Source organism: Podarcis gaigeae (assembly GCF_964106915.1).
Source record: "Podarcis gaigeae genome assembly, chromosome: 5".
Classification (NCBI taxonomy): domain Eukaryota; kingdom Metazoa; phylum Chordata; class Lepidosauria; order Squamata; family Lacertidae; genus Podarcis; species Podarcis gaigeae.
Window position 1 is genome coordinate 20,649,240 of NC_139681.1, and position 27,465 is coordinate 20,676,704.

Here is a 27,465-nt window from a genome sequence, read left to right on the forward strand (position 1 = left end):
TACTTGTGCCCCTTGTTCCCTCTTTACTTGCTGGCATTTGGTGTGGCTGGTAGGAATGAATGAGCCTATTATGGCTGTATTTTTTTTTAAAAGAACTTTACAGTTCTAGAGGCAGAGGGATATAAGTATAACATCAAAAACTTGCTCTCCTGGATTTGTTCGTAATGGGGCAGATGTTTGTGTGCCACATCTGGAGAAGGCTCCCTTCTTTTTACTGGTTGTTACTAAAAAGTAATACTAGGTTCCATTGATGTACAGTATTTTCAGTTAGCTACGTTTCACGCCAAAGTAATGTGTTTGAGGTCTTGTTAGCTCTCATTTGAAAACCTTTGAAAAGTAGAAGTTATAAATGTAGCTTAAAATAAAGGAAGTGGCTTCATGTTTTTACTAGGGAGAAAGAACTGCTTGTGCACAGGAGAGCTTGTCTAACAGCCTGATTCTGGGGGAACCACCCTGGGAGTGTTATTTAAGTGGGGGGATGGAGGGCAGGGAAGCTGAAGAAAAACAGGACCTGCTTTAGAAATTTAATCTGCAGCATGCATATTTAAAGTGTTTTATATGTGCAGATAAGGAAAAAATGTGCTTGCAGCATATCACACATGCAGCATATCACTTGCATTTGATTGACTGCTGGTTCCCCACTTTGTGAACATGATGCTTGAGCGAACAATGCATGTTCACTGTATGAACATGCATTGCAGGGGGTTAGACTAGATGACCTTTGGTGTCACTTCCAATTCTACAGTTCTCTGATTCTGAGATTAATAAGTACACATCTGCAGCTGTGTCATTAAAAAGGTGCACCAAGTTTCCAGCCTGAGGATGAAAAACCACTAATAGTCCTTATTTTGCCTGTGATTGCAATCATATGGAAAAAGTCCTGTAGCTACAGTGCTCTGCGGTTTCCTGAATCTAGATCTCATACAGTTTTGGATGGCAGGATCTCCTGAGATTGCCAGGATCATGAGGTTACAATTCATCTCATTGATAGTGGCATCAAAACTATAAAAATGCACAACACGATGTAATGAGAAATAGTTGCGTAGTGGCTAGAATTTGACAAAAAGACCCTTCATTTGGCCACAAATCCTACTTTGAGCCACTCGCCATCTCTCAGTGTAACCTAACACAAAGAATGATTTTGAGGATAATGGGTGAGGATGGGCAGAGCTTCGTGGAAGAAAGGCAAAGCGAAGCTAAATTTGATGGTAAAATCCCAAAAGTTCAAAACAATCCCAGCTGCTTTAGTTTTAAGCTGCTGTGTGTTGCGTATGTAAGAATGTACGAAGGGCCTGCAGGATCAGGCCAGTATCCTGTTCTCAAAGTGGCAAACCAGATGCCTTTTTGGAAACCGCAAGCACAATATGAGCACAACTGCCTTCTCTCCTGCGACTGGTATTCAGAATATAGAATCATAGAATTGTAGAGTTGGAAGAGACAATGGGAGTCATCTAGTCCAACCCTCTGCAGTCCAGGAATATTTTGCCCAATGTGGGGCTTGAACCTATGACCTTAAGATTAAGAGCCTCATGCTCTACCAACTGATATAAATAAAATATGTAATTAACACTTTGCAGTGCATTAAATCAGTGTTCTTCTTTTTGCAGTCCTGCAGAATGAGTTATCCCGGGTATCCTCCTGCCGGTGGTTATCCACCTGCTGCTCCAGGTAAGCTTACTGTATTTCATTTAAGAATCATAGTAACCTGGCGGGAATTGGATAAGAGAAGGGTGCAGACAAGAGGAGAAGTGCAAATAACCTTGGATTCAGTCGCCAGCATGTTCAGTTGAAGGGATCTCCGGTTTGTAGAGCTCAAGAGGCCTGGGAGAGCTGTTGCCAGTCAGAGTAGACAGAACAGTGGCTGATAGACCACTGGTCTGACTCTTGTATGCAGCAGCTGCATAGAGCTTCCTATGAAGATATAGTTTACATTCCCTGCTGTTATCACCTGTTCTCTCTTACATTGTTAGAAGGAAGGGAGAGACCGTTCCTCCTGCCATGTACTTTGCTCTAGTGTCTGTTATATATACGCTGCATGTTTTGCAAACAGATGATTATCTATTTGACGACTGTTCATTAGCCTTTGAAATGCATGCATGGTTTTAGCATAGCTTTCAGAGAACCTGCTGCTTTATGTTGCAACATCTGTTGGTCCAGGGATGGAGAACAGAGCAAAACGGAACTGCATCAAAGCCGGCCTGCTTTTGCTAGTGGCGATTACAGTGAAAATTCTGCCATAGAAATCCATATGCTAACAAACAGATATACAACTGTTCTGTAGCTCTTGTGTATTTTTATTTTTTAATATTTCAGGTGGCAACCCCTGGGGGGCTCCCAGCTATCCTCCTGCAAATCCTCCTCCAATTGGGCTAGAAAATGTTGGAAGCTACGCCAACCAGTTTAATCCAGACTATATGTCAGGCATGGTGAGTAATTTCAGTTGGAATTTGGTAGATCTTCCTGTTTCCGCTAAAGCCAGCTGTGAAATTCTGCTGTTTGAATTTTTGTCTTCTTTTAATATATTTAGATCCTGCTTTTCAAGGAAGGGCCTCATAGTGGTTTACAGCAGTTATAAAGTTACATTCAACGTCTCTTCCCCTTGTCTTCTTTTCATATCGGTCCTTTATTTCAGCAGTGGTAAAAGCTGTAACAGACAGATTATGTTCGCAAAAGTATTCTCTGATGCTCCTCCTGGTGGTTGCAGCAACAATACTGTTAGCACATTTGTAAAGCTAAGCAGGGTCCCATATGGTTTCAAACTGGATGAGGGACCATGAGTTCAGATTATTGCATTTCAGGGAGTTGGTCTAGATGGCCCTCGGGGTCCCTCCAAATTTATGATTCTACAGTTCTGTGAAGCACAGTGTGTAACAGGGTGCTCCACATCCCCAATTCTGTTTAACATGGCAAATGAGATATTTGCATAAGCCCATATCTCAAGCAGGCAAATGATACAGAATGGTAAAACCCTGTTTATATGCCAATAAAAACCCCATATTATTGAGGAGGAAATGGATACTTTGCATGTGCAAAGTATTGGACATTAGCATATGCTTACATAGATGAAATGCAGAACATAAAATATACAGGGTAGAAAATATAAAATAAAAATTTCTATGCCATGGTTCAGTGTTGTACGAACGAACCTACCTTCACTATCCTAAGCTTTTTCTGATTAACTGCAGTGCAGCTTGTTGTTCAAATTCTAAATTGAGGTTAGTTTCAACTGTAGGTAGAGAAAACAAGACAGATTTGTAAACTATGGTGTGAAGTTACCTTATTTTCACTAAGCATAGTTAAGACTAACCACAGTTTGGGTTACCATGGTAACATGGCAAACTGTGGTTAATCAAAACCAGAAGCGAAAGATTCCAAATTCATCCCTTCCACTGTGCTGGTGGAGGAGCAAGCTCATTAGTAGTCTAGACTCTGGGACCTAGGGAGCTCTTCTAGCCTGTTCAAAAAGATGACCCTGTTAATAGTTTGGATTGATGTGGAGCATCACACAGATGATGATGATGATGATGGTAATAATTTATTATTTATTATTTATACCCTGCCCATCTGGCTGGGTTTCCCCAGCCACGCTGGATGGCTTCCAACCAAATATTAAAAACAATACAGCGTCATATATTAAAAACCTCCCTAAACAGGGCTGCCTTCAGTTGTCTTTTAAAAGTAAAATAGTTGTTTATTGCCTTGACATCTGCTGGGAGGGAATTCCACAGGGCAGGCGCCACTACCGAGAAGGCCCTCTGCCTGGTTCCCTGTAACCTCACTTCTCACAGCGATGGAACCGCTAGAAGGCCCTTGGCGCTGGACCTCAGCGTCCGGGCTGGATGATGGGGGGAGACACTCCTTCAGACAAGAGTAGCACAGTGGACAAGTAGCTGGGCGGTCTTGCCAAGAAGCCCCAAGCTCAAATCTAGTGAACCCCAGAGGTCTTAAGCAACCTCCTATCTTGTGGCTTCCTATCTGTAATAATATTGGCCTATTTAGATGGTGGTTGTAAATATGTACATAGAGTGGTCTCAACATTCAAAGTGTTACAGAAATGTTACGTGCTATTTGAGACACATGTGCTAACTTTGTGCGTTTGATTGTTCAGGCTTCCAGCATGTCGGGAACGTTTGGTGGCGCCAACGTGCCGCAGAGCATGTACCCTCCAGTCCCTGGTGGCTACCCCCCGGTTCCCCCAGGAGGCTTTGGACAAGCTCCTGGAGGCTTTGGGCAACCTCCTCAAGGACAGCAGCCGTCTTACGGAATGTACCCGCCAGCGCCAGGAGGAAACCCACCAACAGGAATGCCATCTTATCCAGGGTATCCAGGTGGCCCGATGCCAGGAGCAGGACAGCAGCCCCAGCCGTATCCTGGGCAACAGCCATATCCTGGGCAGCAGCCAATGCCGCCGCCAGGGCACCAGCAGCCTATGCCAAGTTACCCTTCTGGCCCAGCTGTTAATCCTTCTATGCCATCTTACCCAGGACCAACAGTGCCCACCATTACTCCCGGAGCAGTAAGAGAACCTCTTCTTAAATTATTGAGCTTCCTTTTCTTCCAGTGTATAATAGGAAGAGTGCAAAAACTAGGTGTTTGATGGCACATGTTGCATCTGTGTGCCCCAGATGCTGTTGAATGCAAAAAGTGACGGGAGGGAGTTCAATTGGGGGTTGACCCTTACCCCACCACTTTCCACCAGCCATGGTTTCTGGGTATGTGTTTGCCATGTTGAGTGGTGGGGGAAGGACGGGTACTGATGTGTTGTAAGGGAAAGTGGCAGGCAGGCGAAGTAGTAAACGTTGGTTGATAGCTCCCCCCCCCCCCATTCTTCTTTGGACAATGCAGTCTGGAAACCGAGGCACAGTCCGTGATGCTCCATCCTTTGACCCTCTGAGGGATGCAGAGGTGTTGAGGAAAGCCATGAAAGGGTTTGGTGAGTAGTGCTTGCACTCCAAAGTTGGGTGCTTTTTCTTCACGTAATGATGTCCTCTTTGTCCCACCCTTTTGCTTCTTGCACGTTCAGGGATAGTTTGGGTACTGCTTTGCAAAACGTTGCAGGTTCTGGGTAACGTGAAAGCGATTCTGAGTGTTGCATCTTCTGCCCTTGGAACACAGCCTGTGACACTGGCCATGGGTCTGTGTTCTCTGTACCAGGGATTCAGAAATTCTGTGAGCCAACAGATGTATGCCCAAGTACACATAGAATCATAGAAATGGAAAAATGGAAGAGGGTCGTCTAGTCTGACCCCCTGCAATGCAGGAATCTCAGCTAATGCATCCGTGACAGATCCAACCTCTTCTTATAAACCTCCAAGGATGGAGAGTCCACCACCTTCTGAAGGAGTCTGTTCCATTGTTGAACAGTATCAGAAAGTTCTTCCTAGTGTTTAGTCGGATTCTCCTCCTTGTAACTTGAATCCATTGGTTCGGGTCCCACCCTCCAGAGATGGAGGAAACATCTTCCATGTGGCAGCCCTTGAGATATTGGAGGATTGCTAACCTATCTCCTCTCATGGAGGAAAGACTGTTCATGACTACTCTCCCTGATGGAAGCAGCCGTGCTTCTGATTTGCAGTTGCGGGACACAGGAGGTGAGAGTGCACTTGTGCATGAGTCCTGCTTGTGGGTTTTGCAAAGGCAACTGGTCAGCCACTAAGAACAGGATGCTGGGCTAGATGGGTCACTGGCTGGATCCAGTAGGCTCCCCTCACACTTAAGGTTGTTTCAGCAAGGCTGCAACCCACCTGCCCTACACCAGATGTCCTATTGAACTTTAGGTATGGGGCAGGTCAAGGGGTGTGTGTGTGTGTTGTGGAATAAACAATAAAGCCAGCCGTCCAGATCTGGCTTCCCATCCTTGCTTTGCAAAGTCAGTCACTCAGATATACCTTTACAAGCTGGAAGGAACAAGTTTAATGCCCACCTCCTCTTCCAACTAGAAAATATAAGAGGGATTTTGTGGAGCTTGCTTGCTAGCCTTGAGGGCAGGGCTGGGGACCCCCCAACACTCTCCCCAGGCCACCCCCCTTTCCGGTCCTGCTCTGTGCCTGGAGGGAATGTGGTCCTGCATGGATAGAGAGGGCTGTGTATAGACATCAGACTTTTGCATGCCTGGAATGGAGCCTACTGTGCAAAGATAGAAGGGGCATCTGTTGGCTGCACTCAAGTTTTCCATAGTTGCTCATTGTGATCGCAACACCCAGATTTCCATTCCTTTCTAGCATTTGATCTTTTCCTCAAGGTTGGAAGAGCTCAAAAGTTGCTTTTAGCTTCTTTGCTTTTTGTGAAACATTTTTCAGCATTTTACAATATTTCTCTTTCCTTTCCTGCCAAATTCTGTCCTGCTTTTTTTCTCCCAACTTAAATCTCTCCATTCCTAGTCTATGCAAAACGTGTATGACTCTTCAGTCCAAACCAAATGCACAACTGTCCCTTCCCTCAGAAATTTAAATATTTGGATTTCTTTTTTTTAAAAAAAAATAATAATATTGGAATGTGTGTGAATACCCCGTAATGTCATACAGACTTAGCTCATTTGTCAGGCTTTGCTGCCAAAAGTACAACAGAATATAGAATCACAGAATCCTAGAGATGGAAGGGACTCTGAGAATCACCTATTCCAATAATCCAGCTCCCTGCATTGCAGGAATCTTTTGCCCAGTGTGGCACTCAAACCCACAACCCTGAGATTAAGAGTCTCATGCTCTACCAACTGAGCCGTTCCATAGAGTTACTCTTAACTGCTGCAGATTCAAATACGAATTGGAACAAGCGATGCCATGCAATGTATAAGGTGGCAGGAGAGAATACACTTGGTTTTAAAAGTTGGCCTTTTCCGATTATCAAATGCTGGGTTAGATTCTGCTGAAGTGGGTTGATCAGAAAGTACTACGACAGTGGAAGAGGCTGCGCTAAACACTTGATTCTGTATATTTTCAGGAACCGACGAGCAGGCAATCATTGATTGTCTGGGAAGTCGCTCGAACAAACAACGCCAGCAGATTCTGCTCTCCTTCAAAACAGCTTATGGAAAGGTAAGTTCACCCCCATGAAATTATTCTTTGATTATTGCAACAGAGGAAGGAAGTGGAGGCAGAGCTAAACATGGAAGTCATGTGCAGTCGGTCTAGTTTGTATGTTCTTTGGCTGAAGTCGCCAGAGGGCTAGGATTTTGTGCCAAGGGTTAAACGGAAAGGGCAGGGTTTGAGAATGGATTTAAAGGGCGGTGGCATTTGTGCAGGTGGTCTGGGAGGCAGTTTTAGGCCTGCAGCACAGTTCAGGGAGAAGGAGTCTTTTGGGGGAGGCCTTGAAATGGATAAGGATGGTGGAGCCGGACAAACAAACATCACAGGCAGGGATGCTGAGAGATAAGGGGACAAGGCCATGGGGGGGGGGGGGTTGTATGTAGGATCTGAGAATGGCAGATCAAGGCAGCTGGATCTGAGAATGGACAGGAAGCCATTGGAGGGATTTAAGGACAAGGGGTTGTCACATTATCATAATGATGATGGTGAATGCTTTTGGCAACAAAATAATGAAAGAGACTTTAAATATCTTGGCACCCCAACGAATGAGAGGTACAAAATAAATTTGGTAATATCTTGCAGTTTTCAGCAGGATGACTTTAGTATTCCTCAAACACACTCTTTTCATATCATCAGCTTTTACTGGTCAGCCACTCTTAAAAACTTTTGCATCAGAGTTCTGCATTTTTGCTAATGAACAATTATCATCATCATCTTAAGATTACTAAGTGTAAAAGCACAAAATATGTAACAAAATAACAACACACATTCTTCTAAGGAATTACTTTTGCCAGATTTGTGCTTGCTTAATTTTTAAACGGCACCATGACCCTTTTGAGCAAATTATTTATTTAATAAATAAAATAAGTATTATGTTCCTGGGTTGCTGCTTTTTAGTTTATGACATTGTTTATAATGTGTTCATTTGCTTTTTCCATATTTCTTATGCTGTGAAGTTGCTCTCAGCATATCGTGGACATAAGAGCGGGGTTTAAATTACTGGCTACTATGGTTCATTGCCCTATTCAGCTGAAATAAAACCTAAAATTTGTGTGGCTACAAATATTCACACTGTTACATTTGTCCTCTGCTCTGGTAGAAATTTAGTTTGTAAACTCCTTTGGGCAGAAATCTTACCTTTTACCCTTCCTTATGTTACTCAGTAAAGTGCAGTCAACACTGATTGTGCTATATTAATAACTTCACAGATATTACCGAACTTTTCTGAAGTCTGACATTGCAAGAAAAGAGATTCAGATCATTAGTATGCCTTGAATAGGAAGCTTTGGCATAAACCTTTTGTTTCTCATCCTTTAAAAGACTCACTAAATATTACTTTACAAGGGAAACATGTGGTGTTTTTTCACTTATAAAAAACCAGGATTTGATCAAGGACCTGAAGTCTGAGCTTTCCGGCAACTTCGAGAGGACAATCTTGGCAATGATGAAGACTCCTGTCCAGTTTGATGTTTATGAAATAAAAGAAGCCATCAAGGTCTGTATGGTTTAAATGAAAGCTACTGTTGTTACATAATTCTTGCCTCCCTAAATTCTTTATTTGACGCATCATCTTTCTCCTGCTTCAAGCCTGTCTTCAAAACCCACCATTCTGGATTTGCATGTGTGAATACCTATCCTGTGACCCCCTCCACCCAACCCTTGCAGTATCAGTTTTTATTATGCTACTGAATCAAGAGACTTCTGCTTATCTTTCTGTTTCAAGAGTTATGTACAGTGTGATGGGACTACGGTATACCGTTATCAAAAGCAACTCTCCCTTTGTATAATTCTTGGAGGAGGGGATTGCACAGCAGTTGCAGTTTAATCTAACTGAAGAAACTGAGAGCTCTGTTGCAATGTTTGCAGTTCCTGCCCTCTACACCTGTGTCATTGCTCAGCCTGTGCTGGCATCCAGCAGTCTACTGAAGTGCGCATATGGAAAAAAAATGCAATAATAGTTATTTGTCCTTTGTGTGATGCGCTCCTGTCACATGTGAGAAGACACCTCTTTTTAGGTGGTCTTTGTCATCTGTCATTCTTAAAAGCACATTCAATAATAACACTTTATCTGTAGACCAGTCAAGTCTATCAAAAAATAGAGAAATCAAACTGAGCAATGGATTAAACATTGCAGACCTAGTAAGAGTACACTCAGTCCACGTGAGGCCTAGAAATAGGAGTCACGCCAGTAAGCCTGGCACTCTCTTAGCCTTAAAAGAGGGCAGAACCCAGGAGACAAATGCTTCTGCCCAGTGGTGAGCTTGAGTGTCTTTTCCTTTTCTTAGGGAGCTGGCACGGATGAAGCCTGCCTGATAGAAATCTTGGCATCTCGCAGCAATGAGCACATTCGGGAAATCAGTAGGGCATACAAAGCAGGTGAGTTTTCCTCTCAACTCTGCAACTTCTGCTGTTCTGATAGAAGAAAGGCCATCCCCATACCTTTAAAGATGACGGGGTTAAGTTGAGCAGAAACATTTGTAGGAGGAATTGCATTTTGGACATTGAGGTCGAAGGCTGTTCAGTGCATAAGCTGCTGCTTTGCTTACAGATTTGAGCTTTGTTGGTTTCTTGGGTGGGGCTGTCGAATTTAGAAGGGAGAAGACAATTTACTCTCATGCAAGGGCAAACTGGAGTTCATGAAGGTTCACCCTTTTTCAGGCAGTTGTTTGTGCAGAAAGAGCCACTTAGTGCAATAGTACATTGCTAACTGTTCCTAGAGCTGAACATGGTGTGTCTCTCTTTGTTCTCCTTCCCCGCCTCTGTATTTTGTGTGACTGCAAAGTGTTCTGTAGACTTGATGCACCACAAAGACTGCAGTCTGTACCTGCTTTTTCTAGGATTAAGACCCATTTAGTTCAACGGTACGTGCTTCTAAGTGGATACATAAGGCAGCAATCCTGCACACAGTTGCTTAAGAATAAACCTCAGTATAGTTGTTGAGACTTCATCTCCAAGGAAGCATATGCTGGATCAGCTTGCAAATTCATAAAGGACTAACATCAGCTGGCATGGTCAATGGTTTGGGACGATGGAAATTATAGGCCAGCAACTTCTGAAGCACACTACATTATCTAGAGTTTCATTTGTTTAAAACACATAATTTTAAGGGTTTTCTTGACAGTTCTTGGTTCCTTTTTTGTGCTGTATAGAATCCTATCATTTGTTTGATCCGCCAGTTGAGCTTACGGTATCCAAAGTTTGCCCTGATTTAGATGTCCTAGTTTTGCTTTCTGGGAATAAAACCGAGAGCTCCTTCTCCCTGCCCCACTAACAGTGCTCCACAAATCTGCTTGCCCCTGGTGTGCTTACTCCCGTTCCCACATGTTTTGAAGGGGCCAGAGACATCATCAAATCACTGCTGAATTACCCTGCAAAGTCCCAGTGTGAGAGACAGAAAAAGCACCAATCACCCCTTTTCCACCCATGGCAAATTCAAAGGAAGAAACGGATGGTGGTTTCTCAAAGTTGGATTTGTTAGTATCTTTGGAAACCCAGCTTGAGGGATGGAAGGTATCTTGCGAGGAGGAACTAGTGGGCTGCCATAAATATTCCCTTTGGCTAGTAGGTCAAACCAAAATGGGGCTATTTACACGAACTACTTTTAGTGTAAAATTTCCCTTTTCATCTTTTCTCCCCCTTGATATTTTGGCTGGAGTATAAAAGAGTGGAATGTGAATCCTCTCTCCCAAGCAGATGTCCTTGCAGTGTGTTATTAAAAAATAGATAAGAATTATCTCTTCCTTTCCTCCCTTCTCTTTCTTCCCACCCCAGTGATCCTTACAATGAAATAAACACGGACCATTTACAAAACGAGTTTCCTTTGTATTTCTCACAGAGCATAAGAAAACTTTGGAAGAAGCCATCAGAAACGACACATCTGGACACTTCCAGAGGCTTTTAATCTCACTGTCTCAGGTATGCGCAAGATCCTTGCACCCATTTGTCCTGTGTTGGTGTTGGTGTAATTTATACGTAACCCAAGTTCTCCTAAGATTTACATTCATCCACTGAAGTAAAATTCACAGAGGTATTGGGGTGATATCTGTTGTCAGGCATATTTTGAGTCCATTCCTTTCCGTGGTTCTACTCATGAGTATGACTAAGACTGGAGATCACCTTTATGTTTTTGAGCCAGTGTGAAGAGGTTATGCCCTCTTGCCTCTAATGTAGGGCACAGAACATGCTGGCTGTGGTACTGGATGTTGGTTCCCTATGATGTGATATAATTCAAGACGAACAGCATTGGAGTTAATGGAATTGTATATTGCAAGTTTCTTCCCCCTAATCAAACAGTTCTCCCTCAATTAAAATATTAAAACTTTCCTACCATTTACATTGTCTTTTCCCACTTTCTGACATTTCCAAAATACAGAATAGTTTTTTATTTATCATGGCTCAGGCAATGAGGTTATATAACAGACCCCACCCCCATTGTTGCATTTTAAAGTCTGACCTTTTGTTCCACAGCTTTTCACAGAAAGCTTATTTTAACCAATATTTGGAACCTATTGAATCATGAAATCATTTACTTAGTTTGGTTCAAAATGTTATTTTAAACGTAATGTATCTAGACCTCTGATAACTGTTGTCCATCTATATTTTACCAAAGAATCTTAAATTATCAGATCTTGGATATCGAGTAAATAGTGATCATGTTTGAAAATATACAGACTGGTGAGAATTTGTCTGTCCCATTTAACCTTAATGTGTTGCAATATTAAATGGGAAGCATCATGAGACAAATACGCATGTTTAACGAGCAAATAGAACAAAGCATACTTTAAACTGTTCGGCTTGCTTTTTGCTGGACTAACAACCTCATTAGACTAACGTCAGTTACAGTGTTTCGAAAGCAGTGTTTCATCTTTTGACTGACTTGGTAATTATTTCAGGGAAACAGAGATGAAAGTACCAATGTCAACATGGCGGCTGTCCAAAGCGATGCTCAGGTTGGTATGAGGAATCTTGTCTAGTTTCCACACTGATTTCTTTTTAAAGGCCCAGCCAGATGGCTGCTGCATTGAGCAGACTCTTGCCCGAAGTGATTTCCTTTAAACATCTCCTACTTTAATGAAATCTAAAACTTGAGGCCATGTGTACTCCCCCACAACCTGGCATGTTTCTCCTCTGGCCTCATTTCTAGCGTGGAAGTTACCCTGAAAACAGTTTGCTTTAAAAAAATATTCCTCCTGCCCCCACAGCTCCTGTTTTTGAAAAAAGGGGGGGATTGATATAGCTTTCCCTCAGCTCTATATTGAGCAGTTTGCACAGTTTCCCTTTTCCAAGTTACTGCAGATAAATGATCCCAGGATAACAGCAAGAAGATTGCAATCGAATATATATTTTTAAAACCCTTCTCAAATTTACCTGCACCTATTCCATTTTTGGAACTATTTACTGAATGAATTGGTGCTGCAGTAATAATTTCCCTGAAATGTGCAACTTTCTCCTTTTGGTTCATCATGTTGTGAATTTTTTTGTTTATTTCAAATTGTATGGAAGTAGAACCACACACCTTTTTCAGGGTTGCATAGACTTGTGACTTACAAACCTGTCAAGTTTTTCTGAGAGAAAGCATGGAGGGGGGAGAGTTGGAATGTACTTGTGGAATTTTTCATTCACCCCCATTTCACACCAAAAATGTTTGCTCTTTCACATTTTGGCTCGGCCCTAGTTATAAGGAATACGCCACTGCCATTTTCAGTGGCATCCCTTTGTCCCAGTATCATTTTGCAAGGATTTTTGTGCCAGTAACTTTCAGTCAGTAGTATGAAGTGGGGGCAGTGAAATGTGCAGCTTAACAGCACCAGTCGGGATGCAAGGTGAAGTTGTGCTGTGTGCAAGGGGAAGAAAGCAAAATTCAATATGAGCCTGTAGTATTTTGGCTGCAGCCCCAGGTTGCTTGCATTATAGTTACATCCTTGATTGTTAGGGAGGTTAGCAAAGATTAGCTACGTGAATAAAGGTGTGGGAAATAAATAGGACCAGTCCAGAAATATCAAGATAATTAAAGAATGAGTAGTAAGGGAGAAGAAGCCTTCAAAAGCAGAGTGAAATTCAGAAAGCAGCTGAGCTCAAGTAATGGCCTGTGATTTTTTTCTTTTTTCTTTTAAGGCGCTGTATGCAGCAGGAGAAAATCGACTTGGGACTGATGAGTCCAAATTCAATGCAATTCTCTGTGCCAGAAGTAAAGCTCACCTAATAGCAGGTAATTTCTGTCTACACTTTGCATCGAGAGGATGTTTGGTGATTGTAAAATTAGGCTGCAACAGTGCAAGAGACTACACGTGCTTTTTCTTGACAAGTGGTAACTAATATTTTCATTTTTGATGGTGCCCTAAGATCAGCCAACTCTGATCAGATGCAAAGAAGGGCTGGGTTACCTTGACCCTTTTAAATAGTTATGTAGAAACTTGTCAGGTGAGACAAGCTGCACCGCCTGAAATTCCTCCTTCTACATAACAAAGGGTGTTTGTCCTCCTATTAGGGTCCACAGCGTGTCTGTCTGTCATCCAGCCACCAGATGTCAACTTAGATAAGTGATCGGAGTTAAGGTCATACCAGACAAAACAACTGAAGGCCTGTGATGGGGCAGTGCAACTGACTTAAGACTTAGCAACACCCTTCAAGAGCTGGTTGTCAGACTTCACTCTTCCCACTCACTTGGCTTAAATGACTGATGATCCCTTTTCTCTCTCTCAACAGTTTTCAGTGAATATCAGCGAATGTGTAACCGTGACATTGAGAAGAGCATAATCAGAGAGATGTCGGGAGACCTCGAATCTGGGATGCTGGCAGTAGGTGGGTGAGGTCTCTTTAAAAAGAGTGGAGATCATAGAGTTGGAAGGGGCCACCGAAGGTCATCTAGTCCAACTCCCTGCAATACAGGAATCCAGCGCACAGGCATCCCTCGGTGGGCTCAAACCACCAGCTTTCTGGTTAACAGCCAGATGCACTTGACCCATTGCACCACTATGAATCTAACTTTTCAAATTGTGGTTTGAATGTTCTTTTGCTGCCCTAAACACACACAGTTTTCTGGCCTGGACTGCACTCTTTAAAATATATAATTTTTGAAAAAGATCCAGAAGTTGGCGGATAGCAGGCAACGCATGGCACCTATTGGCTAGCACCTGCAATATCACCAACCTCTTCTCCTGCAAATTCTCAGAGTAGCTTTTAAAGGATTCGTGTGTTTTGGCAGGGTAAAATGTGACATGTATGTTACTTAAGATGTATTTCAAAGCACAAAAGAGGGGCAAAGCTAAGAGATGATACCGTATGTATATGTGTGGAAAGCAAGTCATAAAGCTTGCTTCGACGTGTAGGTGAAAAACTTTGCCGTTCAGAATATTTTATCATATGTTTCATGCCACTTTATATACAATAGTTCTCTTGAGAATATTTGGCTTTGGCTGCGAGTTTCAGTTTGAAGCTACTTTTACTTCCCCCAGAGAACTTGGTTATAAATTGCATTTACCGTTCCTTTGGTTTGTCTCGGTAAACCTGGTTCCCATTTAACAAATCACAGTTCATGTGATTGGGGAAATGGCTAGGATTCCACTGAGGATGCCCTTTGAACTTGCTATTTCACCTTCCATGATAGGCACAGCAACCTTTGTCTGTATTCTCTCATCTTTCATTCCTCTTGTTTTGAAGATGTCACGTCCAACAACACCGTGTTTACATTCTAAGTGTGTTTCTTGGATAGGGGCGAGTATTGTGCCAAAAGCTTTTGCCATCACCAAGTTCCTTTTCAAAAATGTTAAATAACTTCTAGGATCACTTACCCTATCTTAAGTGGCCAACTATAAACCAGTGAATCCCGGAGTGCTAGTTAAAGTGTCATATTGGCCACAAATTCATTGGGTGACCTTAGGCAAACTACTATACTGACCAGCCGTGCAGCACTGCCATAAGGATTTACAAGGCAATATATATGAAGCTGCTTGAATATTTAAAATGTGTTCTATAAACACTCACTGTTTTATTTGTCGTATAAAATGGCTTTTACTCTTTGCACCAGATCTAACTGGAAATATGTACCCTTTTTTTTTGGCTCCGTTATAGCTTTCAGGATTGTAAGCTTGGTAACTGTATGCAATACTCCCATAGTGTGTGACTAACTTCACTGCCTCCCATTTTCTGGTCTTGAAGTGTAATGTGTGCCTTCTTCATCTACATGAGAAATCTTAACATTGATATCAAAAAGGAACATACCTTGTATTAGATTACAAATGAACATCACCATTGGTTCTTTCCACTCCCATAAAATGCTCAAGTAAAAAGGTAGATGGTGTTTGGATTGCATGACTGTGTGCTTTTTTTTTTTAATCTGATTTTGTGTGATTGTCCCCTTTGTTCCTCCCAATGACATTCACTGAGTCATCTCAACTCCCAGGTTAACTTGAGAAAGCAGATTTCAGCAAAAACAGTATGGCATTGATGTTGCTTTCTTTAATGGTTAGCAAATGGTTAACAGTCAGTAACTGGTGATTTCAATTTCTTTTGCAGTTAAGTGTGTAAGAAATACACCTGCTTTCTTTGCAGAGAGGCTGCACAAGGCCATGAAGGTGAGTTGAAATCATGTGGGCCTCTGCACGTCCATGTGGTCAGATATTCAAATGAGCTGTTACAAGCTGACTCTGTTGGGATGTAGATCTGAGTCCAGGATATCAGATTTTAGGGCTGGTAGACATGTTTCACACAAACCTATGTAACTGTAGCTTGAAAAACCTCTGGAGGCAATGATCGAGCAAGAAACTGCTGCGGGTGTGTGCACATAACCCATTGCCATTTTCTTCATTCCAATTCCTCCCCTCCCCCTGGGTTCCACAGCCCTGATTTTAAATGACAGAGGTGTTGGGGTTGGAGTGTTTGTGAACTGAAATGGGGTGACAGCAGGGAGGCAAAGGGTTTGGTGCCCCCTTCTCTCCCCTCTCCTAGTCTCCCTTTTTCAGTTGTCCCTCCCCTTCCCCAACATATTTTCAGGCTAAAAAGGATATGCCACCCTGTTGTTAACAAATGGGCATGTGTAAGGTTTTGGACTTTGAATTTGTTATCAATTAAGCAGCTGTCCCTAACTCTGTTCTCCATATATTTTGGACTACCACTCATATCAGCCTCAGCCGTTGTGACCAATGGAAAAGGATGACAGGAGTCCAAAACATATTGAGGTCACCACATCAGGGAAGGCCTGCCATAAAGCCTCGAGCGGCCATTTTGAGTAACAGTCAATGCTACATGTTCAGAGGGAGCATCACAGTCTGGTAACAATTCACATTCTGGCCCTTTCCACCACATTCTTCACAGGGAGCTGGAACCAAAGACCGGACTCTCATTCGCATCATGGTGTCACGCAGTGAGGTTGACCTGCTAGACATCAGGCAGGAATACAAGAGGATGTATGGCAAATCTCTCTACACAGACATTACGGTAAGATTGTGAGGGGCTTGTCTCGCTTTCCATGCGTGCCAACTCAAAATGCCAATGTTCACACCGAAACCTTGAACTTGGCCCAGTACCATTTTTGGGAGCCGGTGCCATGTTCATTCATCTTCACAGCGGGGCTTTCTCCACCTGAACCCTAGCCATCATCTGGCCCAGTGTTTCCCAAACCTGGGTCCCCAGCTGATTTTGGACTACAACTTCCATCATCCTTAACTAGCCAGACCAGTGGTCAGGGTTGATGGGAACTGTAATTCAAAAACAACGGGAGACCCAAGTTTGGGAAACACTGATCTGGCCTGTTTCATAGGCTGTAGCTCCACAGTATACCAGCGGGCCCAATGTGCTCCACACCACTGTTGTTTTAGCAGAAAGCAAAACAAAAAACCCAATAAGTTGTTGCTATTGGGGGGGGGGGAGAGGGAGAGAAAAAATCAGGTGGCTGCTGTCTCCCATGGTATATAAGTCTTGTCTGTAGGTTCAGATGAGCAGGGGATATGCCATGTGTAACTGGGAGGTTCACCTGTTGGCTTCTGACACAAAGATGATTGCTCTCTTTAACCTTTGGCACAAGATCACTTTTTTTCCCTTTTGGTATTTCTTACCAGGGTGACACTTCTGGAGACTACAGGAAAATCCTGCTGAAATTGTGCGGTGGAAACGACTAAGTTGAGTCCCCTGGAATTTTGTTTTTTTTTTTTTTTAAAGAAATCAGCTGGTTTTATGCTATCATTTCACACATGCTGTCAAAACTCCAAATATCCAGAAGATTCTTTCTCTAAAGTGCCACATTATTCCTTTCTTTGAATAATATATCATGAGTACAGAAATAAATCCTGCTATAGAGAGAGGCCGCTGCACCAGATAGCTGTAGTTCACAAACAGGTTTTTGCTTTCTTATGGGGGGGGGCACACTCCACTGTATGGAAGTGGCTTGTGTTGCATGAATAGCTTTTGTTTGGAAACGCCTTTATTTGTGCGTGCCAAATGATTCTATACAGCTTTGTGTCTTACAAAAAATAAGTACAAAACATTTTTTGTATGTGTGGTGCATGGTGCATTTGATATTTACATGCTTGTTGCTTAAATTAAAAAAAAAAACCTGTTCTGAAGAGTGATTGGGTAGACTTTCAGACCCTGTTCACTCACTGCTGTTCAAGGAGAAGTGTAAAAGTCTGGCTAGAATCTTTATGCTGCCTTAGGTTGTTTTGAATGCTGGATCTCCCGGAAGTCTGTGATATTGTCCCTCAATTGAAGGAAAAGGGATGTGGTGCATTGGCAGAATTCAGGACCAAGATGTTAGGAAGTCTGCCAGGGTGTTTGTCATTAGGGTCCCTCCAAATGTCCTGTTTCTCGTGCATTCTTGCAGATTTATGCTCCTGCTGATAACATGGTGGTTATGCAAGACCCCACTTCCAAGAGTGCACCTGCCAAAATGTGGTACAGCTATGTTTTCTACTAAAAACGTTTATTTTTGTCCCATTTTCACGTGTTGAGTGCAAGACTGCTTATTGAAGCATCACAGAACAACTAAGACAGCGCAATAGTGTCTTAATGCACTATTGTGTCAATGGCATGTTACAAAGCACACCCACAAAAAACTAAGTCTGTTAAGGCTTATACTTGCCAATGAGGGCTTTCCTTTCCAAGAGGTAATAGCAGCATGAAATGGAGCAGGATTTTTTTTCTTCCAGAGTTGGGATAAGGAGAGGAAAGGGCTTAATCTCTCTGCGCATGCAGAATCCCAACACTTCAAACACACACAGCCATTTTTAAAACTTAAAAATCTATTGGCTTTCTGTTGATGTCTTCAGCATCGTATCTAGTTTAGCTCTCAGGGACAGCCCACAATCAAAACAAATATTTCCACTCATTTGTTTTTCGATATGCGGAGGATCAGCTTTTTCTCTTGAAAGCAACATGTGAACAAGGCTTCATTGTTAGAAAAGGCTGCTTTACAAGCTCCAAACTTTTTATTGGAATATAAACAGGAACACAGAAGTCAATGGAGATTCCACATAAAATGCTCCTCTTTTACAAAAATAGGCACAAAGGAAACCCCCATTGATTTAAGCGTTCAGCACATGTTTCACTTTCCCCATTCAGTTCCCTGATTCTTAGATGGACTTGCCGCTAGCATGATCCAGCCAAAGTTGTCTTGGGGGGGGGGGGGGCTCGAAATGCCTTCAATCTGAGTGTATGCCAAAGCTTTTTCTCTTTGCGTGTTTTTGTAGAATTCAACCTTAAAATAAAATATATAATTTTTTAAAAGATGATTTGTACAAATAAACCAAATTAGTACCCAAGCCTCTTGCACCAGTGTTCTTATTTCTGCCATGTTGACAGCATCATTTCTTTGGGATATTCAGCTTCAACCATGGATGGCTCCCCTTGGGGAATGGGGTCGTGTCTCAGGCAAATCAGACTAGTGAACTTAAGCACCATCAGGCAGTTTCTTGAGCAAATGTTTCAGAGGCATATGCAGAGGGGTTCTAGCTTCTACATAAAACATGAAATCATTCCACTTGGGCTGCTCACTGTGGCTCCTTGGTGATCTGTCTCTTCATAAGAAAGGCTTGGGCAAAGACACGAGGGCAGAGTGTTACAAACAAACTCATTCCTGGGCCACTGAGCTCTGCATCCTATTTCCAACACTGGACAAACCTGGATATTTCAAGAAGTTTGGAACCAGTTTTTGGCAAGTGTGCCACAAGTCCAGAAGTTAGGCACTCAATGCGCTTTCACAAGGTGTTGCAGCTGGGAAGTACTGCCAGATTTGGACATCTTGCTGGACCAGACCAAAACTCCCACCATGGTGCTTCCAGCAATGATCAGCATTAGATGCCTCTATGAAGCTTGTGAACAAGGCTGTATATTTGACTGTGCTGCAGCCAGGCTCACATGCTTTCCTGTCCCTACTCTCCAGGAGCGCCATAAGCACCTGTTGCTTATTTTCCCTTGTGGCACCAGTGCTACAGGTTAAGCATCCTAAAATTTGAGCAATCAATTAACAACAACAAAAATTTCTTTGTGACCAGAGATGCCAACCCTGTTTTGGAGACTACCAGGTACCCTGTGAAAACTTCCAACAGTACCTCTTCTAATTTCTGCTCCTTTTTCTTGACGGCTGGACCTTCTGGGACATTTAACTTCTCTGCGGGGGTCCTTGCAGTGAGGACTCTTTTACAACAATTTTAGGAGCCTCTAAATCTTCAGGATAGGTGGGAAGAAAACTTCTCTTTTGGTATTATGCGTCAGTATGGTCCGATCGTAACACAGAGGAACTTGTGATGGAATACTCCCCATCCCAAGTCTGAAGACATCTGTCTGGTCTGGAAGCTTATGAAAGAGTGCAATATGGGTTATTTATGCAGGTGGGAGATATAGGTATTGCAGTCTGTTCCTTTGGTCTGTCGTTTTGAAGCTCAGCTGGTATCTAGTGAATGAGAGAGAGGAAGGGAGATTGTAGTGGCAATCCACCAAGCCATCGGTTTCTAGAGAAGGCAGTATTTGTTAAAAAGCAAATGAAGGGTCACATCCCAGTGTTAGCCTTCCACTAACAGAAGCAAGAGGTGCAGTTTTCATTTGATTCTCTCCCCCCCCCCCAAAAAAAAACCCCAGAGGTAACCAAATTTTCCAGAGCAGATTTCAGGGCGGCACAGGGTCCTGCAGAGGGGAAACCCTCTCCCCAAAACACCCACCCACTAGTGAAGGTTTTGCTAGATTAAAGCCCTTCTGTGTACAGGATTACTTCATTTACAGAAGGTCAACAATGAATAGTAGCCGATGAACTTGAGACAGATATTTCAGTAGTGTTACACATCTTGGAGTTTTAAGGGTACAGCAACAGACCATATTATTCCCCAAGTGAAGCGATCTTCAGGGTACAACTGCATTCTGTGCGCTGAACTGCAACATTTACAAGCGGTTGTGGACGCTTGGATAATAGATGTACTACATTTCTCTGTGATTCATACCTTCAAAGATATCCATCAAGGGAGTTCCAGGAGCAAGAGGAACATTCCATGCAGTTTCACTTATGGTGTTCAGCAGGGACTTGACTTCAGAGTCAAGAAGATCAACCGTCTTTTCCACCTGCTAATGAAGAAAAGTGAAATTTAGGGTAATCCACTTCTATCAGCATCTCCTGAATTAGCCTGGTTCTATGGCTTAGCATTTTGTGCAAACTCTGCCAAACAGCTTAACTATGGTTGGTTGGTTGGTTTCCTCTATATCCCAAAATTTTCCTTCAATGAGCTGGTGTACAAGGTTCTCCCCTCCCCATTTTCTCCTCACAACAACCCTGTGAGGTAGGATGTTAGGCTGAGAGACGCTGACTGCCCCTAGGTCACCCAATGAGATTCATCGCTAATTGTGATTTACTGCCAACAAGCCACTATCAATCCAAAGGCACTGTCTTTTGTGGCTTATGAATCTTGCCTTGGGCTATGAATTGATGTTGCATGTGAACCATAAGGCTTGTTTGACCACCCTATCGCAGCTGTCCAATCTACAAAGGTCCAAGGCAAGAGCAAGGCTGGAAGAGACGTCAAACATTTAAGAAAAAAAGCCATGGTTTGTCTGGTCATCTGGGGGAACAACTTGTAGTCACTACAAGAAAGTTCTCTGTTTTACTGAATAGGCTCTGGGAGGCTCTTGCATGGGTTTTGGAGGCTTTCGCAAGAGCCTCCCAGAGCCCGGTAAGCAAATCGGAGAGCTTAAAGGTTCTTCCCACGATGGGCTTTTAGGCTCTCCGCCTTGCATGCATTTAATTTGTTTGATTTCAGCTGGCTGGCTGGCCGCCATGCACATAACACTGCAGCTGTACAAGTTAAATTGCGTAAGTTGCAAGTCCATTGTACCCCTTGCCCGTTTGGATTCATCACTCCCACAGTGAATGCAGATGCAGGTGGGAGTTCATCCTTTGCAAGCTACATCCACCATAAGCCAACCCTACACCAAGGACTTTGATAAACTACAAGCAGGGAGAGATCTGTAGAGAGCAGGGTTAGCATTTCTGGTCTTGTGCTGCCCTCTAGTGGACAAGGGCGTTGGTTAATTTATTTATTTTTTAATTGATGAGATTAACCGGGCACTGGTCTGGTTTGCATGTACTTGTAATGTTAAACCACCTTCCTCTGGTGTGGTTGATAGGAGAAGTGTTTTTGTCTGCTGAGTGTATAAATTTATATTATTTTTATTGTAACAGAACAAAATAAAGCAAATAGAGTTGTAAAGAAAACAAAAACATGAACACATATATTAAACACTAAAAAAGAAAAAGAAAAAAGAAAATGGTTATTGTGAGCTAATAACAAATGAATTTCTTTACCAAAATCATATAGAACACATTGAAGTCCTAAAGTACCAAGTAATACAAACAGGTTTACCTAATCTTGAACCTTGTTGCTCCAATACACTATGAAAACAATCCTTTTTGCACAAAAACCATCTGACTGGTATTGTCTGGTTCTCGCCATATTTGGAACCTTAATTATATATACACAATGTCCCAAAATCTGATTATCCATTCTCATGAATGGCGTCATCCTCCTCTTCCAGTTACAGAAGGTGATCATTCTGCCTACAGTCAAATTCCCTATTTTCTGTGTACAGTGCCTTTAACATAAAACAAGAGGACCCACTTATAATCTATAAACCTTTATCACTTCTGGTTACGTTCTTATGTCTTCCCCCAATGCAGGGACGGACTTTGGTAGTTCGGTGCCCTGAGTGAGGACAAAATTTAGCGCCTTCCGTGCTATGCATGCTCTCAAGTGCACTGTGTCATAGTTTTACGCCCCCTCATCTTGGCACCTGTTCAAAGGAACTGCCGTAAACCCAGCGCTGCGAAATGCTATGACTTCAGGTCACAGCAGAGTATATACACCACAGCCCAGCATTTGCTATTTTTGCTGTACTATATATCTGATTAAGGCACGACAGCGTTAAGTACCAGCAACACAGACATTTATAATCGCTTAGCTTGAGGCTTACGCTGATTGTTTGCTGGGGAACATTCTGCCAGATCCCATTTCCAAGGATCTGGTGGAATTTCCTGCCCTAGATCTCCCTCCCAGCTGAAGAGGAGTTTTGATTAATTGCAGCTTAGTGGCTCATCTGAACCCACACAAACTGCAGTTGCTCTTAACTATAATCTACCAAAAACAAAACAAAACCCCAAGCCAACTTCAGACAGTGATGAAACTGATTTAGTTTACAAAAAACTGTATGCTAGAACATAGTCTTATAACAAGTCAGACTATTGCTCTATCTGATTCAGGGTTATCAATCATGCCTAGCAGCCATTCTGCAGAGTTTCAGGTAAGAGATTTTCACTAGGCCTACCTGGAGAACGTTCACAAAGAATGTGCAAGCCCCTCATTTTATGATTAACTATAGTTTGGGATTCAGATGCAATGGTAAACTGTAGTTAAAATGGAATGACTTTCTTTAAAGCCACACCAGAGGGAGTGAGTGCACCCTGAGGCTCGCATGAGCTCATTCTCATACCTCTGAATGTTCCATGCAAATACAGCCAGTGAGGGGTTCTTATACGTTGCTGTAAACACATACAAACAGGTAAAATAAAAGTGCTGTGTGCAAAACATGTGGATAAAGAATTGAGGCACGAATGCATTTGACAATCAGATTTCTGCCGAGACAAAGGTTTCATGCACAGTCGTACCTTGGTTGTTGAACGCCTTGGTACTCCTACATTTTGGCTCTCGAACGATCGAAACCCAGAAGTGAGTGTTCTGGTTTTCGAACTTTTTTTGAATGCCGAATGTCTGATGGGGCTTCTGATTGGCTGCAGGAGGTTCCTGCAGCCAATCAGAAGCCGCGCTTTGCTTTCCAAACTTTTTGGAAGTCAAACAGACTTCCAGAACGGATTCCATTCAACTTCCAAGGTACAACTGTACTCCCAAAAGTGGTCACGGATTATTTGCATCCACAATGCATGAGCTGTAATAATGAATCCATAGCCCTGCTTGCTGGTATACTGTCACATCTAATTGCCCCAAACCTTCCCAGCACAGTTGTTCAGATATTATTTGTAAGTGTCTAAAGCAAGATTCATGAAAAGAAAGATGTTGTATTCCCCACCCCACCTCAGTGTGACACAATTACAGATCTCTTGTCCCTTTGACTGTGACCCATGTATTGTGCAACCAGATTTTGTGGAAATCCCTGGTATTTTAAGTGAGCCATTTTGGAGAGGTACCAAGGAACAGACTGGAAGAGTAACTGTGGCCTGTAACATTGCTCTGCTAGATCACCTTACCTCTTGGATAATATCTAAGCGTTTATGAATTGTATTATGTTCATCACACCAGTCATTCTGCTCCAAAATCCCTGGGAGATCAGTGACAGGATCAGCAGCAACTGCAAGAGGGGGGAAAGCAAGCAATATTAAAATTTTCCTAGGCTTTGTTTTGTAATTCCACACTATATTTAGGTTTTGCAAAAATACTTAGAATCCCCCATGTGTGGGAACATCCACTGAAGAGTTGAACTCTTAAGGGTTCTACAATTCAGAAGAACTGGGACCTCCTATAGCATCAAAGCTCATCAGGGGTGACTCACCACAGAGATGACCTCTTCTTTCTAAAGTTTACTAGTGTGTGGAAGGAAATATGCCAAAGATCACAACTGTGTGGTTTTTCAATGTAATACCAAGAGAACAGAACAAGGAATTGAACTCTACAGTGCTACCTCGGGTTACATATGCTTCAGGTTACATACGCTTCAGGTTACAGACTCCACTAACCCAGAAATATTACCTCGGGTTAAGAACTTTGCTTCAGGATGAGAACAGAAATCGTGCTCCAGTGGCGTGGCAGCAGCAGGAGGCCCCATTAGCTGAAGTGGTGCTTCAGGTTAAGAACAGTATCAGGTTAAGAACGGACCTCCGGAACGAATTAAGTATTTAACCCGAGGTACCACTGTATTAGGGTGACATTATTTATTGGTTGATTGATCATCTCAGTCGCCCTCTTCTGCACATGTTCCAGCTTGTCAATATCCTTCTTAAATTGTGGTGCCCAGAACTGGACACAGTATTCCATTTCTGGTCTGACCAAGGCAGAATAAAGTGGTACTATTACTTCTCTTGATCTTGACACTATACAGTGGTACCTCGGGTTACAGACGCTTCAGGTTACAGACTCCACTAACCCAGAAATAGTACCTCGGGTTAATAACTTTGCTTCAGGATGAGAACAGAAATTGTGCGGTGGCGGCGGGAGGCCCCATTAGCTAAAGTGGTACCTCAGGTTAAGAACAGTTTCAGGTTAAGAATGGACCTCCAGAAAGAATTAAGTTCTTAACCTGAGGTACCACTGTACTTTTGTTGATGCAGCCTGGAATTGCATTAGCTTTTTTTGCTGCTGCATCACACTGTTGACTCATGTTAAGTTTGTGGACTAGATCCTCAATAAATAGTAATATTGTTCGTAATATTTACATTGTTTACATCAATAATATTCTGTTGTTGTTAAACATAAGGCAGAAACTGGAGCGCTGTGAGATTAGGTGCATCAGTCCACATAGCGCTAGACCCTAGGAATGTTTACTCTGGCCAACTGAATTCAAGATGACTTACCCAACAGTAAATTAGTATTAGTGCTAATTCTTTACACTGGTTTCTTTATTTTGCCTTTAGCATTGTCTTTATATGAGGGAAGCTGTCTCCTCATAATGGCAACACAAATATCTCTTTTTAAATCTTTATGGAAAGAAAAACAACATGTAATTAAAGAGTAGGGAAAAGGCCCTCCTCAAATATTTGGGCCAACCATCAAACCTTAAAAAGTTTTGTAGTGGAGGCCCCACCCATTTCAGAATGATGAGTGCAACCAAAACTATGTGGAACTTGCTTGCCTCAAAGTCAGGAAAGTTGGTTAAGTGTGTGTAATGCTAAACCACCACTGAGCTTTGGAAAATGTTTTTCAGTGGGGGGACAGCAAATGTCAACAATGTATTCCCTGACTTAATATGAAAGAGGCCACTTTACACAGGAAACTCCCAAGATGTTACTATAAAACAAGTACAAATGCTGCCAGTTTAAGAAAATGTAGGCTGTCAGCAGGTTTTTAATTTGGCATGGCAACTCTGCCCTGTGGCTGGTATGTATAATCACCTCAATGAGAAATAATGGAATTTCCAAAAAGAATTTATTTCCATTAATTTACTTCCAGAGAGCATATCCCACAGATCCGTCATATACTTTGTCCCTGCACAACACTGAAAATTTTCAGCTTTAAAACTCATCTAAAAACTTCATGCTGCCACAACCTTTTCCTCCCTGCCTGGTTATCCTTTGTTGCAAAACAGTCTTCAGTCATCTCACGTCGGCTGCCCAAAACGTTCACCTCTTCTATCACTCAGGCACATGACTCTCCTCCTCAAATTCCTACCCTGGTCTCCTACATCCAGTGAAATCTCTTCTCCTCTCTAGTGCTTTTTCCCCTGGGGGACGCAGGGGGACACATACCCCTAAACATTTTGTGAATCTTTGTACTTTTGTCCATTTACTGTACAGTCATACCTCGGGTTACAGATGCTTCAGGTTGTGTTTTTTCAGGTTATGAACCGCCGAAACCCGGAAGTACCGGAACAGGTTACTTCCAGGTTTTGGCAGCCGCGCATGCGCATAAGCGCTAAATCATGCTTTGCACATGCGCAGAAGCACTGAATTGCAAGCCGCGTGAGCAGATGTGCAGCTGCAGGTTGCGAACGTGCATCCTGCACAGATCACATTTGCAACCCGAGCATCCACTGTATTTATTTTCCCCGATCTGAACTATAAAATGGTGATTTTCTTGAGTCAAAATGAGAGTACCCCTAAACTTTTTTTTAAAGAAAAAAAGCACTGCCTCTCTCAGAACAGCCTTAGCCTCCATAGGTAGGTTAGGTTGAAACCTGATTAACTGGCCCAAGGTCATTGGGGAAGTTTCTGGGCTGAGTGGCGATTGGAACATGGGTCTCTTAAGTCCTAATCCAACACTAAGGATTAACAACAATACCATGCCAACTATTGCTTTGCTCAGAAATAAAAACAGATGAGAGAAAAAGGCAGACAGCATTTTTATTTTGGAATTAACTTTCAAACCACATAATAATTAATGTGAGTTATTATAATTAAAGAGGCAACGTTCCTAGCTGTAGGACACAGAGCCACACACAGCACGATACAACCAGAATAACTATTTCCACATGTGATATCAACATCTGCTCGGAATTTCTTGGGCCACTGAGTAAGAAGCATGGCAGCTTCGAGGTTTTTTGCTGAATGCTTTCCTGAACTTATTCCTGATTAAAATATTTCTGTTTTCACTTATGCTGGGGAAACCTCAGCAAGTTTAAAATCCTGTTTTTTTAATATATCGGGTACAGCAGGTAAGAGAAACACAATTCTGCAAGATAAAGCACCAGCCAGCATGGAGGGGGAAAATAGAGTTTGGAGTGAAGTAATCACATGAGCACAACCAGTGGCGTGTAGAAAATGGTCTTTTCAAAATAAAAGCTACCCGAAGGCTGCTTCAGATGTGACATTCATGTTTGACCAAGCTGAAAATGAGCATCAGGCATGCAAGCTCCTCCCTTGTCCATCTTTCCTTCACCAACAAACCAGGATCTCTGCATCAAAGCTGGCACACAGGGAAAGCCTAGTTCAGAAGCCCAACACTCATTTCTGGCTTCATATCTTCACAAAGATAAGAACGCTTTGCCTGACTCCAAACTGGGACAAAACGTCTAAACTTTAACATGTTGTGCCCAAGCTTAGTGGACTGCATCTTGCTTAAATCTCATGTAACAAGCAGGCAGAAATAGGGCTTTGGAGGTATAGGGTTCATCCAAGTAGATCTGAAATAAGAGTCCTTGGACTGCTTCTGTTTCCCTGCCCATCCATTCCAGATAGCCTTTCTTGCTAAAGTTTGTGGATATCACTGCTTTGTGGGGTGGGGGGTGGGGGGCAGAATTGGACTAA

The 27,465-nt window shown here is 42.6% G+C and overlaps 2 protein-coding genes across 6 annotated transcripts in view; one reads left to right on the top strand and one right to left on the bottom strand.

The window, feature by feature from the left end:
- The window catches only part of ANXA11 (annexin A11), a 33,414-nt gene extending 14,636 nt beyond the window's left edge, over positions 1-18,778 (top strand). For both annotated transcript variants that reach the window (XM_083740470.1, XM_083740471.1), the window contains 14 exons: positions 1,608-1,668; positions 2,314-2,426; positions 4,109-4,516; positions 4,846-4,933; positions 6,940-7,034; positions 8,407-8,520; positions 9,311-9,401; positions 10,861-10,940; positions 11,918-11,974; positions 13,140-13,233; positions 13,731-13,826; positions 15,540-15,598; positions 16,338-16,460; positions 17,081-18,778. In XM_083740470.1, the coding sequence (XP_083596596.1) occupies positions 1,617-1,668; positions 2,314-2,426; positions 4,109-4,516; positions 4,846-4,933; positions 6,940-7,034; positions 8,407-8,520; positions 9,311-9,401; positions 10,861-10,940; positions 11,918-11,974; positions 13,140-13,233; positions 13,731-13,826; positions 15,540-15,598; positions 16,338-16,460; positions 17,081-17,140 (1,530 nt within the window). In that variant the 5' untranslated portion in view covers positions 1,608-1,616 and the 3' untranslated portion in view covers positions 17,141-18,778. The remainder of the gene's footprint in view (positions 1-1,607; positions 1,669-2,313; positions 2,427-4,108; positions 4,517-4,845; positions 4,934-6,939; positions 7,035-8,406; positions 8,521-9,310; positions 9,402-10,860; positions 10,941-11,917; positions 11,975-13,139; positions 13,234-13,730; positions 13,827-15,539; positions 15,599-16,337; positions 16,461-17,080) is intronic.
- Positions 18,427-27,465, bottom strand: part of PLAC9 (placenta associated 9) — a 52,597-nt gene continuing 43,558 nt past the window's right edge. For 2 of the 4 annotated variants that reach the window (XM_083740555.1, XM_083740553.1), the window contains exons 2-4: positions 23,758-23,858; positions 20,450-20,567; positions 18,427-19,908 (exon numbers count right to left, since the gene is read on the bottom strand). In XM_083740555.1, the coding sequence (XP_083596681.1) occupies positions 19,898-19,908; positions 20,450-20,567; positions 23,758-23,858 (230 nt within the window). In that variant the 3' untranslated portion in view covers positions 18,427-19,897. Of the gene's footprint in view, positions 19,909-20,449; positions 20,571-23,757; positions 23,859-27,465 lie in introns of all 4 variants that reach the window. The other 2 variants (XM_083740554.1, XM_083740552.1) reach the window with 1 other exon arrangement.